The sequence below is a fragment of the Uloborus diversus genome, chromosome 6, assembly GCF_026930045.1.
Source record: "Uloborus diversus isolate 005 chromosome 6, Udiv.v.3.1, whole genome shotgun sequence".
In the NCBI taxonomy this organism is placed as follows: Eukaryota; Metazoa; Arthropoda; class Arachnida; order Araneae; family Uloboridae; genus Uloborus; species Uloborus diversus.
The window spans coordinates 11,981,132-11,993,237 of NC_072736.1; the positions used below are offsets into that span (position 1 = coordinate 11,981,132).

Here is a 12,106-nt window from a genome sequence, read left to right on the forward strand (position 1 = left end):
GTTAACGCCAGTCTCATAAGAGCATTCAAATTTAGCAACCTATTTTTACTTTCTTCTATATCTAATATATAGAAGAAAGTATTGGATTCGTGCAAATTTTCGAATTTCGAATTTTGACGGATTCGAACGTTTTGAGGTGTGCTGAGTCCATTTCGACCATTTTTGGAAAATGTCTGTCTGTCTGTGTGTGTGTGTGTATGTATGTATGTGTGTGTGTGTGTATGTATGTGTGTCACGTCTGTGTGTGACCAGTTTTTTGTGGCCGCTCTACAACAAAAACTACCGCATGAAATCGAACGAAATTTAGTACACATATGTGCCCCTATGTGAACTTGTGCCCATTAGTTTTTGGCGCGAATTCCTCCAAGGGGGGTGGAGCAATGGGACGTTTTTCGAGTTACGCGTGCTTGCTATTCCTCAGGAAGTAACTGGCGGAATCAAACAAAATTTGGTCCATATGTTGGTATTAACAGGAACAGGTGCTGATTCAATTTTGGTGTCAATAACTCAAACGGGGGTTGAGCTGTAGAACGTTTTTTGTCGTCAATTGTGACTGCTGCATCTCAAGAAATAATGAACGGAATGAAAGAAAAATTTATCGGCAAGTAGCCCTTAGTGGATATAAGAACTGATTTTATTTTTGTGTCAACAGCTAAAAGGGGGGGTAGCGCAATCACCCGTTCTTTTTTTCCATTTTGAGTGCCCTATCTCAAGAAGTAATACTACGTTCTGGTTGAAATTTGGAATATATGTGAATCCATATGTAAACAGGCTTTGGTTCTATTTTGACGCCGATCGCTCCAAGAGGTGTTGATTTTTTTTTTTTTTTTTGCGAATAAAAATAGTTTTATTAATGCAACAATAAGAAAGATAAATCGTAATAGATTGTCGTCTGCGTATTTCTCGTGATTTTAATTGTATGGAAATGATAGGAAATATTATCTCAATGATTTAAAATTTTGAATTGTTGCCATCTTATGTTTGTTAACAAATAAAATATTTGTAATTCATTCAAGCAAGGCTTTTAAAATAACTTTCAATTTTCGCTCTTTGCTTTGCTTTTGCAATAATTCAGACATTGGGATAGTCGTCAAGTTTTTGCATGTGTCATTTTGTTTTTGTTGGGAATATTGCTTCCTCGTCAAGCATGGGGAGGGATCAGAAAAAAAAAAAAAAGAAAAATATAGAAGAAAGTTTCGTGATGGCCACAACATACTAGTTGTGTTTATTCTTGATGACACATGATGTTGAAAATGCTGCCTAACAGAGATAAGTGGAATGAAAAGGAAGAAGAAGATCCAAAGCTTTTTCACTGAGCAGTGGGAAGTACGGTTCAGGCGTATTTGGTCGTTTGGTCAACACAATACTGCTAACGTTTTGAGTTAAAAAAAATACGGCAGACGCATTAATTTACGTCTAAAAAGCCAAGATTTAAATTGATTACTTTATGACTGTTCACTTCGCGGACCACATGAAAGCAGTCTGCGGACCACAGGTTGAGAATCACTGCTCTAGTATAAAGTAGTGATTATGTGACTTACGCTAGTCTGGCTCAGAGGTACAGATATGAGGCAGTGAGAAGCAAAAAGATGTAAGTAGACTTCCTCAAGTTTTGAGTAAAACATGTGCAAAATTCAGGACTACTAGCACCTTCTCTTGCAAGACAATATCTTAGTAAAACAGATCAGAGTTTCTTCTGCTATTTATATTAAACATCTCCAAAATTTTAATATTTACACTTACACCCCTTTGTTTTTAGGTGCACTATATGTGTTAGGAGGGGGGTTCTATTTTTGCTGCCTCTTTCGTTTTTTATTTTTTAATATGGACAGCACAAGGTGTATTACACGTTATTTTTTCCATGTGTGTCTCTGTTTAAAAAATTGAAACAAACTCTTCTATACATGCCATTTGTATATATGCACTACTATAATTGTCAGGCCCAAGCCTGTAAAAATAGGAAGAGAAATTAAATAGATAACATGGGTATAGATGTTTTTTTTAAGTTGTCCAATTGTCCAGATTTTTTTAGCAGACATTTTTTGTCCAGATTTATTCAGCCAGTAAACTGGTTACTGGCTAGAAACTGAAAATTGAAATTTTCAGTTTCTAGCCAGTCCATCGGAATTGAAATTTTCAGGTCTACCCTTCAAAGCCCTAGAATCGTTTTTCAAATGAATCTTGGAGCATTTTTGAAATGATGGGTGTAGATTAAAACCTTATCCGAAGAAGCTTCTATTATTTTTTCTATTCTTCTCCAAACATTTTTTTCCAGAAAATAATAATAATAATAATAATTAATCTATTAATTAATTTTAAAATTTTAAATACATTGGCGGGCTACATATCTTTACTCATGGTGGGTCGCATTTGGCTTGTGGGTTGTGCACTCCTAGTTCAAATTTTAACTCCAACTAGATGACATTAAATAGCACCTGTTTTTACAAGTACATAAAATAAATTATCAAAAAATATTTTTATAAAAAAGTACTATTTTACATTACAGCTGACTAATGTAAAAACGAATTTAAAGAAAGCAAAATCGCTTTGCAATGTTTTGGTTTATTTAAAGTTAAAGTGAAGAGAAAAAACAAAAGTTTGAAATGAAAAATAGAATACTTTGACATTTGAATACTTTGACTTTCGACAATTGAAAAATATCTATAAAACTATAATTTAATACAAAACCCATAACAACTTGTTTCACAAATTATCATATGAAGGATTTAACTTCTATCTTATCAAACATGCCAATTAAATAATTAGCCCTATAAACGTAACATGAAAAAGAAATCATTCTGACAAACAATATATTATTAAACAATATATATAATATTTTGTAATGCTCAGTAAAACAAGTACCTTCATATCTTCTTCTTCAAAGTAGTGTAGAGATAAAGTTTTCAAATCATGAGTGGAAGGGTCATATTCAACTAGAGAAAGCTGGAACACACATTTTCATGTATTAGTTTGCAAGTTCATAATGGAGCGTGGTTTCCTTCAGTCAAAAGTACTACTTTAAGTCATTGAAATGGATAGAATAAGCAAAAAAAATTACATGGACCCAGAAAATACTTTCATTTTCCCAACAGTTTTTTTTTTTAAATTAATTTTTTAAAATGTCCGATTTTTCAAACAAGGCGTTGTCTTTATGACGTCACAAAAGATGCACTGTGGCGCATCTTTCTACCGCATTTCCACGTTATGATAATCAAGCAGCGAATTAAAATTGCACTCTACGCTTCTATCAACCATATCATTGCCAATACACGTGAGTAAAGATGCGAATTAAATATTTTGTTCTGTGAATGGCAACATTGAATGGCATTTCATCATTTGTGATGTCACACGGTGGAAGTGTAAACAATGAAAGTGCAACGATTTAGTAATTTTTTAAAAATGTTAAACTTAAATAAATTATTTAAAAAATGGTCAGTTCCTATGTTTTCAAGCATGCTCTTTCAGAAAAAAATACTTTTAAACTTTTAGAAACAACCCCATTAAACACTTCAACTAACATAAAACTTACATACCCACTTATAAAGATAAAGAGCATAGAAAAAATTTATTGCAGCAAATATCAATACAACAAAATATCTGTTTCAACAAAACAATGTTCAGTTCTTTCTTTAACTGCATTAACAATTTGAATTATGTAACAACAAAATTCCTTTTCCAATGAATAAAATTTAAATAATTTTCTTTTATAACAGAATTTAACTGTCTTTGATAGAAAAAAAAAGTATTGTGAACAGATTAGCAGTAACAAATTAACTATGCAAGGGAGCTAACTCACACGGCTTGAATAGCCACAATAAGAGTTTACAATCGTACATATAGTAAAAACTGTTCAGTTAGATATTTGAACAGGAAAAATGATTTCCCAACCAGAGAGAGAAACCTAAAATATAGCTTTGTTCATATCTTTTTTTTCTTTTGGAAATTCAGAAGACTTCATGATAATAAATTTTAGAGGGCAGATAAGAAATGGACACATTTGTTAGAAACAAAATAATTAATTTTCTAAATGGTGCTCTTATGAGTAAGAAATTAATGTTTAGTCCTTGTGGACAACTTTTCTCACTCTGGCCGATTTGAAATTCCGAAAACAATTTTTTTCGATCCACCCTAATGCATAGTCATTAAATGAAAATAAAAAAACTTTACTAAACAATTCTACTAATTAAAAATATTAATATACTAATTCTATATGTAACAGTTTCTGTGAGAAAAGCATCAAACAATACTTTAGTGTACATAGGGCCCAATTAAGTTATTGGGAGACCCTAGGCCAAACAGTTTTTTGGGGCCCCTCCCATCTGTACTCAAACCTTACTATTTTACCCATTGGCTAATGTAATTTTAGCAATTTGTGGGCCCTTTTAATAGTTGACCTATTCAGTAATCAGGCCCTGGGTACAGGGAGATTAAATTATCTTACAGCTTGCATTGTCAAAATTAGTGTTTTCATGTGGAATACTGAAGATAAAAAACTTTTTAAACAGAAAAAGCATTGGAATGTAAATTTTTTAATACATTATTTTGTGCCGAAAATATTACAATTTTCAATTTGTTCCCGAGTTGAAATTCCCTTAATTATTTCCCTTAGAAAGAAACAAAAAAAAAAAAGATTTTTTCCAACCGCTCCCATTTCTACTCCCAACAGCTATGTTTAAATACCCTCATTTGTACTGAATTTACAGTTTACCAAAGATGGTTTGGTCCCGATAACTTCAGTTAAAAAAAGGTTCCACTGCAGCTCAAAACTTAAATCACATTAGGAAATAAGAAATTATTACCTTAGCCTCCTTGAAACTGAGAAGCAAAGCATGCCTTGGAGACCCTGCAAGGCGTATGGACTGCATTGACATGACATTGCCAAACAAAGGAAATACTTGAACACATTCTAGTTTCAATTTGGGTTCCCCTGTAACTGGAATCTGCAAACACATTCATGTAGTAAATTATTAATACAGAAAAATGAGCAAAAATGTACTTGGCAGTTATTTCCAAATTCATGAAAGTTATTTAAATAACTTTCATGAATTTAATTTTTAAAATTTAAAATAGAATCAAACATTTCAGAACAGTTGTATACTATTGATAACAAAATACAATCTTTAAGTTATAAAATGAAATGATGAATTTTTTGACCTTGAAAAATAGTGTATTATGTATTGTCCATCTCTTCAGTGCTGATTGACGTCTATGCCAAAAAGTGCAGAGATGAAGTCTCAGACTAATTTCTTAAATCAGCGGTTCCCAACCCATGGGCCGTGGATGCTGGTCGAAATCTGGAACCTAGTATCAGGTGTTTTGGGGCGCTTCTCAAGTGAAATGTGGCATCGCTCAAAAACTTTACGTGATCTATACTCAATACTCATTGAATGGAATACCGTATTTTCGAGAATAAGCGCCGCGGCGCATACAAGAAAAAAAGTAAAAGAATTGCCTGTGCTGCGAATATAACAGGTGCGGCGGATAGTGTTTTTTTTAAGTTAAGAAAATTTAAAATGCTGCTAACAGAGGGCACCACATCGTTTGCTTTCATTTTGTGAAACCCTTCGTCCTTGGGGGACAAGTAAAACAAAGGGGAAGGGAAGGTGAATCAGCGATTGCACGTAGTTCACTGAGGAGAGAAATGTTGATATACGTGCAGGAGCAAGCCTTATCGCGTCAGAGCGAAGGGACAAGAAGTCCTTCGACCTTGGGCGACAAGTAAAGCAAAGAGGGGGAGAGAAGGTGAGTCAGCGATTGCACATGTTTCACTGAGGAGAGAAACGCTGATCCACGTGGGCGAACAAGCCTTATCGCGGCGGAGCGAAGGGGTCAGGAAATTCTTTGACCTTGGGCAACAATTAATGCAAAGAGGAGGGAGGGAAGGTGAGTCAGCGATTGCATGTGTTTCACTGAGGAGAGAAACACTGTTACACGTGGGCAAGCAAGCCTTATCGCGTCGGAGCGAAGGGGTCAGGTAGAGGAGAGAGCAAAAGTACTAGCATGAGAGAGGGATGGATGTCCAGTTTGTAAAGGGAATTAACCACCTCCCCCACAAAAACAAAAACGGGTTGCTTGGTCAAGCAACCTAATGGGAAATTTGTCTCCTAGCTCTAATTTTATTATTCACTCACATCGTCGTGTTGCATCTTTTGCTGTTGTTCGTGCGTTCTTGGCTTATCTTTTTTTATTGATTTTTTTGCTTAGTTGCTTTTGAAATGGCTCCTTAGCAATTGAAAAGTTATACTGCAGCTTTTAAATTTAAGGTAATAAAGGCAGAAGCAATTGGAAATCGTTTTGCTGCCAGAGAGATTGGCATTGACGAGAGATGCATTTGCCGTTAGAAATCGGATAAATTAACCATTGAAAGTGATGGCCAATCGAGGAATGCCGAAGACAAAAAGTGCAAAATAGGGATTTTTTTAAATCTTTCGTTATTGTTAATTAAAAATACTAACGATAAATAAAAAAATATTTTTTAATTACATTTAATCCAGCTTTCTTTACTACTGATTGTGCTTTTAAGTTGTTCAATTCTGGGTGCACGCTTATGGAAGGTGCAGCGCTTATTCCCGAAAATACGGTAAGTCAAAGCTGTGATAAGACTTCCAACTCTGATCCCATAAGTTGTGAGTTGGTAACTCGAAGTTTAGACCAACTTGTCAAAAAAATGTAAGGACAAAAAAAAGATTTTTTAAATATAAATCCGGTTCTTTAAATGTGGTGTTTGTATTTTCAGGTTCTGAGGAAGAGCCTTATATATATTGTGCGAATGGTCTTGAAATCTTATCCAACAAATGTATGAAACTGTCAAAACTTAAAAGAAAGCTTCAATCAACTAAGCATCCGGAATGTGAGGGAGCTTTTATTATTTTCAAATCAAGAAAAAAAAAATCTATGACTAAACCTACTATGAAGAAATCTTTAAAACAGAAAAAAACTACATATACCAAAGTTTCTTATGAGCTATTTTCATTCATGGCAAAGATAGATTTACTCACATTGTGGGAGAACTTACTATACTCTCAGCAATAATAAAGTTTGCTGAAAAAATTTACAAAAATAAATAAATAAATAAATGAACAACAATAAATGACAAATAAATAAATTACTACAACCTTGAAAAGAAGAATTGGTGAAATGTCGTAAAATGTAAAAGAAGTTATCTGTCATAACTGTCTTCAAACAAAGCGATTATTTTTTGCAGCAATTTGATGAGAGGACAAACATTCCTATCAGACTAATTTTCCAGCATTTAGTGGTATTGAGTCGAATGACAATATTGAATAGATGCGGTTTTCTTAATAATTACCGACAGAAACCACTAGCGATGAATTTTACAACAATGATGATTTTATAAAAGAAAGTGAAGTAGATTGTAGTTAAAGTGTGTGGACTTGGCAATTCATGGGGCACGTGCTGTGTCTGGAATTTGTACGGATTTGTCACCACAATTTGATCAGTTGCTCAATATAACCATACGTTCAATATAACCATCGTAGGATACACAGGATTTTGTAGTTAAAACTTAAAAGTTTGGACGAGTATTCTGAAAAAAAAAGTCCTGACAATGCAGCAGAACTGACAAACCGCTGCATCTTAAAGAGTAAGGACTAAGACTGGGCGATATATCGATATATAACTATTACCACGGTAATGATATTAAGATTTTTATCCGTCCGATATATCGGTTGAAACCGAAATACTTGACATAATTACGGAGAAACTGAAATATTGACTCATAAATACATAATCTTTGATAGTTTTGTGTTATGGGTGAATGTTTGAAATTTCAAGAAATTATCTGCATTCTTCAATCAGTTATTTAATTATAGTAAAAGGGTAAATTAACGGGGCCGCCGAAGGTCAAGGTGGGCCCAATATCAGTTTGGTCTCCGGATCCCATCCCCCTATAAAGTTTTCAAAAGCGGGGCCCTTCTAAGAACCGTACTCCTAGTTTCTGACAAGGATGATATGGCCTCTCATGGGCCCCGAAAAGTGAATGTGTTGGTTAAAAAAGCATCTTAATGCAACAATTAAAAATCAACCAATTGAGGTACCAACATGATTCATAATTCTAATTAATCGTAAACCATTGATATTAAGCTAAATAAAAGGCTTGTGGAAAGTACTGAAAAGTATTAAAAAAACCTAATGAGACTACTGTTGTGTAGCGGTGGCACAACTCATCTCTTTTGGACCGGATTTTTTCAGATCTTTTGGATTGGCACTATCACGCCAAAACTTATTTGAAGTTGCTGAACACCCTCAGACATTTCCGTCCTAGCTACAAGCCCCCGATTTGCTCAAGGGACAATCTTCTTACTATTTTATAACTGAGATCAAAGTAAAAAATATATTATTCTTATTATATTATTTATAAGTGATTACGTAAAAAATGTTCCGCAACAAAACTGTTAGTTATTAAAGAGAGTTAAAAGACAAGTAAACTAGGAGAACGGCAAATACATAGCTATTAGAGAAAATTCGATAAATAATCAAGCCAGCTAGTTACCAATGAGTTATTTTCTTATTAGTAGGTTTTTATGTATGGAATCGAACTAATTCGTAGTCGGTTTTTTAAAAATACATGGAGAGTCAGTAAATATTAAAGAAAAAAAAAGCCGGAGTCCGACTATTTTCCAACGACTCCCCGACTCTTTTGCCTCAAAATCAGTCCCAACTCCACAGTCCTGGTTAAGGCCGTTTTCGGGGGGGGGGGGGGGGTCAGAGGCAAGTGTGGTTCCAGACAAGTAGTCCAGGGGAGGGGAGATATAGTTCAAAGTTGTGTTTATTTGGGGTTGGCAAAATCAAACTAAAAGTAATAAAAAATTAGTTTAAAATACCTTTTTTTATTAACTTATTATAAAACCATGCGACGAGAACTTTTAGAAAACTTTTCTACTACTTTTTCGGGACAAACGGGATTATCCCGAAATACACTTAATAAAGTAAGCCCCGTCAATCGCTCTTCTTTCGTCGCATATCTCGTAGCTGTTTTGAGTCGTAGAGTATAGTTGCATTTAAAATGCTTGTTTTACATGAATGTATTGATAATTCTTGCACCAAAAATGTACTTGAAATACCCCCCAAAAATATATCTACAGATCAACTACATACCTGATTAAATACTTTTAAATATATGAACGTTAAATTTATCAGTAGTTAAATATATATGAGTTATCCTAAAAAGTGAAATATAGCCTGCAAAGCTATGTTGACAATGAGTAAAGAGTCAGTACTTATCAAACGCACAAAGCGATGATACCAAATGCTAAAAAGCTATTTTTAGAGGGTGTTTTGGCGGTGAAATCAATGAAACATTCAACCCACCACGAAACTTGATGGTCCATCAGAAGACCGAGGGAACCCCCCCCCCTCTACTTTTGAAAGAGAAAATGGAAGATGAACCAGTCTACGACGTTCCCCATTTCAAACAATGACCCCTGTCCACTGCGCATTTTTTGTGCGGGGGGGATAGTCGGAGAAGGGGTCTGACTGAAAGAAAGAAGTAACAAGGTCAAGGTGAAGGGGAAAAGTTTTGATTAGAGGATTCAGAGTCTTGGTTGTTTCTTTTATTTTTTGAGTTTAGAAGTAAAAACTAAAAAAAGAGAAGGACTAAAAAGTTTGTGTCTTAGAATTTCGGGGCGGGATTTGTCCCGACGGTCCCCACCCTGTCTACGGCCCTGGTCCTAACTAGCCTTGAAGAGACCTTCATGAATTTAAGTGCTAATAAACCAAATTGTACTATGCTTTTTCACAGAAGCTTGGGAATACTAATTCCAGAACCCATATGTTAAGAAAACCATGAACTACATTGGAAGGTCAGCAAGTGATGCTTCTAAAATTACATTAATGCACAAAAATTCCAAGAAGTTATAAAAGCTAAATATCTGAGAGCAAAATCAGTCGTCACTTTTTTTTTTTTTTTTTTTTTTTTGGTAATGTAAAATAGAACAAGACAAATTTATGCTCAATGCTTTTTTCATTCTACTTTGATGGCTAGTTGTTTTAAAAGGTAAATGAGAATTGATCTTATTCCAATTACAATCTTTCAAGTTGAGATACCTCACGCAAAAGCTTTATAAAAACAATGTAAAATACTTACATCTGCTTCAGGTACAAGTCTATAAATTCGTAAAACAGTAGCTCCAGCTATAACTAGGTTTTGTTCTTGATGATTGTAGAAATTACAATAGATGCAATGTTCAACAGTAGTGGGAGGGTGAATTTGTTTGCAAAAGGAATATATGTTTGATGCCATGTCTACTTTATGATTAAATCAAATACAATTGCCTACAATGAAATAAAATAAACATTTTATTGTAAAAGTTATTTTATCCTAAAAAAAAATTTTTAAATAGGCTTAAGCACAAAATTTAATTTTAAGTACTTCTTGTGCATTTTGAAACTACTGCATACTGCATTCAAGCAAAAGAAATTCCTCTCATAAAAAATTAAATAAGTAAAAAAATCAATGACTAAACTTTAATATGTGAAATGTGTGTAAAATGAAATATGCAACAGCACAATAAAGACAAAGAGAACAAGCATTTTTTTTTTTCAGAATGCATTTATTTAATTTTTTTTATGAGAGAATTTTCTTTATTTTACAGTTTAATAATCTCAGGCAATACAATCAAAACAAAATTTCAACAAGAACATTCCAAATATAAATACAATATGGTAACCATTCACGCAAAACACTGCAGACAAGAAAAATGCAGTATCACAAAGAGTTGTATATTATTATTATATAAAGATAAACACAAGAAGCTACTTTATAAGACAATGTATGTATTCATTAGTTCTTATGAACATAGAATATAATAAAATTCAAAATATAAGAAAAGAATCAAGTCTGGGTTTTAATCAAATCGGTACCACGTATAATCTTGTTGACCATTTTCTCAAAACCAAAATTATCGCTGAGTGAAGTTGTCGAACTTGTCCTACTCATTTTATAAATGACAGTAAAGGTTGAGATGCTTGGCAAAATTTTTTAACTCGATTCTCATTTGGCGATAATTCTGGATTTGGTCGACAGGATTATACCCTACCAATAAATCAAAATAATAATCTTACAAGATTGAATTATTTTTATTGCTTATCAATTGTTTCACATACTAAATATGCATCTTTTCAAAAAACAAGAGAAAAAGCAAAATGATCTCTTTTGTATATTTTTACTTTTAAAGTTTTTAATGCCATTTCATTCCTTATTTTTTCTTTTCTTTTTCCCTTGTGGCAAAGTACAGGATATTGTGAGAAATTTTTCTTTTCAGTAAATTGATGTATGATGACAACCCAAAAAATTTTATTAGTTAGTTTTAATTCAACTCTAAAAGAGGACGATTTGTAAAATTCCAATTCTTTTATGATAACTACAGTGTTCATCAAGTGGAAAAGTCATTTGTTTTATTAATTAAAGATGCAACCAGATTTTCAAAAGTACATGACAGGCAATATTTAATAAATAAAATTATTCATATGCTGCTCTGAATATGTTGCCTAATTTAGGCACCCTACTGGAACAAAACACAAACAGCCAATTTCGCTCCTGTAGAATCTCAAAAAACTCCTCATGGTTTCAACCACTCAGTTACTCTTGAAGTTACTGAAAAAAAGGTTGGCAACCCTATGTGTGTGTGTATATATATATATATACCTACATAACAGTAACACTCACAAGTTTCTGTTTCGACAAGACTTCTCGTCAGTGCTGTTGACATAGCTAATGCTATCTTAACAATAGAATTGAACCTTATTAATTCCAACAAGATCTAAATAAATTACTGCTAAGACAAACTACATTTGTGATCCCAATCTTATTGCACTTACAAATAATGCTATTTGCTTTTTGGATAAGATGAGCTTATTTTAACGAGGTTCGACTGTATATTATTGGCTAGTTGCACGGCTGCCAAGAGCCAATGGGGGCTCCTTATCCGTTTGGTTACTGGGCCCCATTTGGTATATTTTTGCTTTAGAATTTTTCAAATTCAAGGTTTTAACAACTTTTCAAAATTTTCAAGTATTTGAAAAGATTTTTTTTTATTCAAGCATACTTTTCATTTTTTTACGTATGAATGATGCAGTTTTCGGGAGT

General features: G+C 33.5%; 1 protein-coding gene across 1 annotated transcript in view; it reads right to left on the minus strand.

The window, feature by feature from the left end:
* Positions 1–10,261, minus strand: part of LOC129225124 (cleavage and polyadenylation specificity factor subunit 1-like) — an 89,521-nt gene extending 79,260 nt beyond the window's left edge. Inside the window, 3 exon segments of the mRNA XM_054859685.1 lie at positions 2,863–2,943; positions 4,800–4,940; positions 10,106–10,261. Coding sequence (XP_054715660.1) covers positions 2,863–2,943; positions 4,800–4,940; positions 10,106–10,261 — 378 coding nt within the window.
* Positions 10,262–12,106: the final 1,845 nt, after the last annotated feature.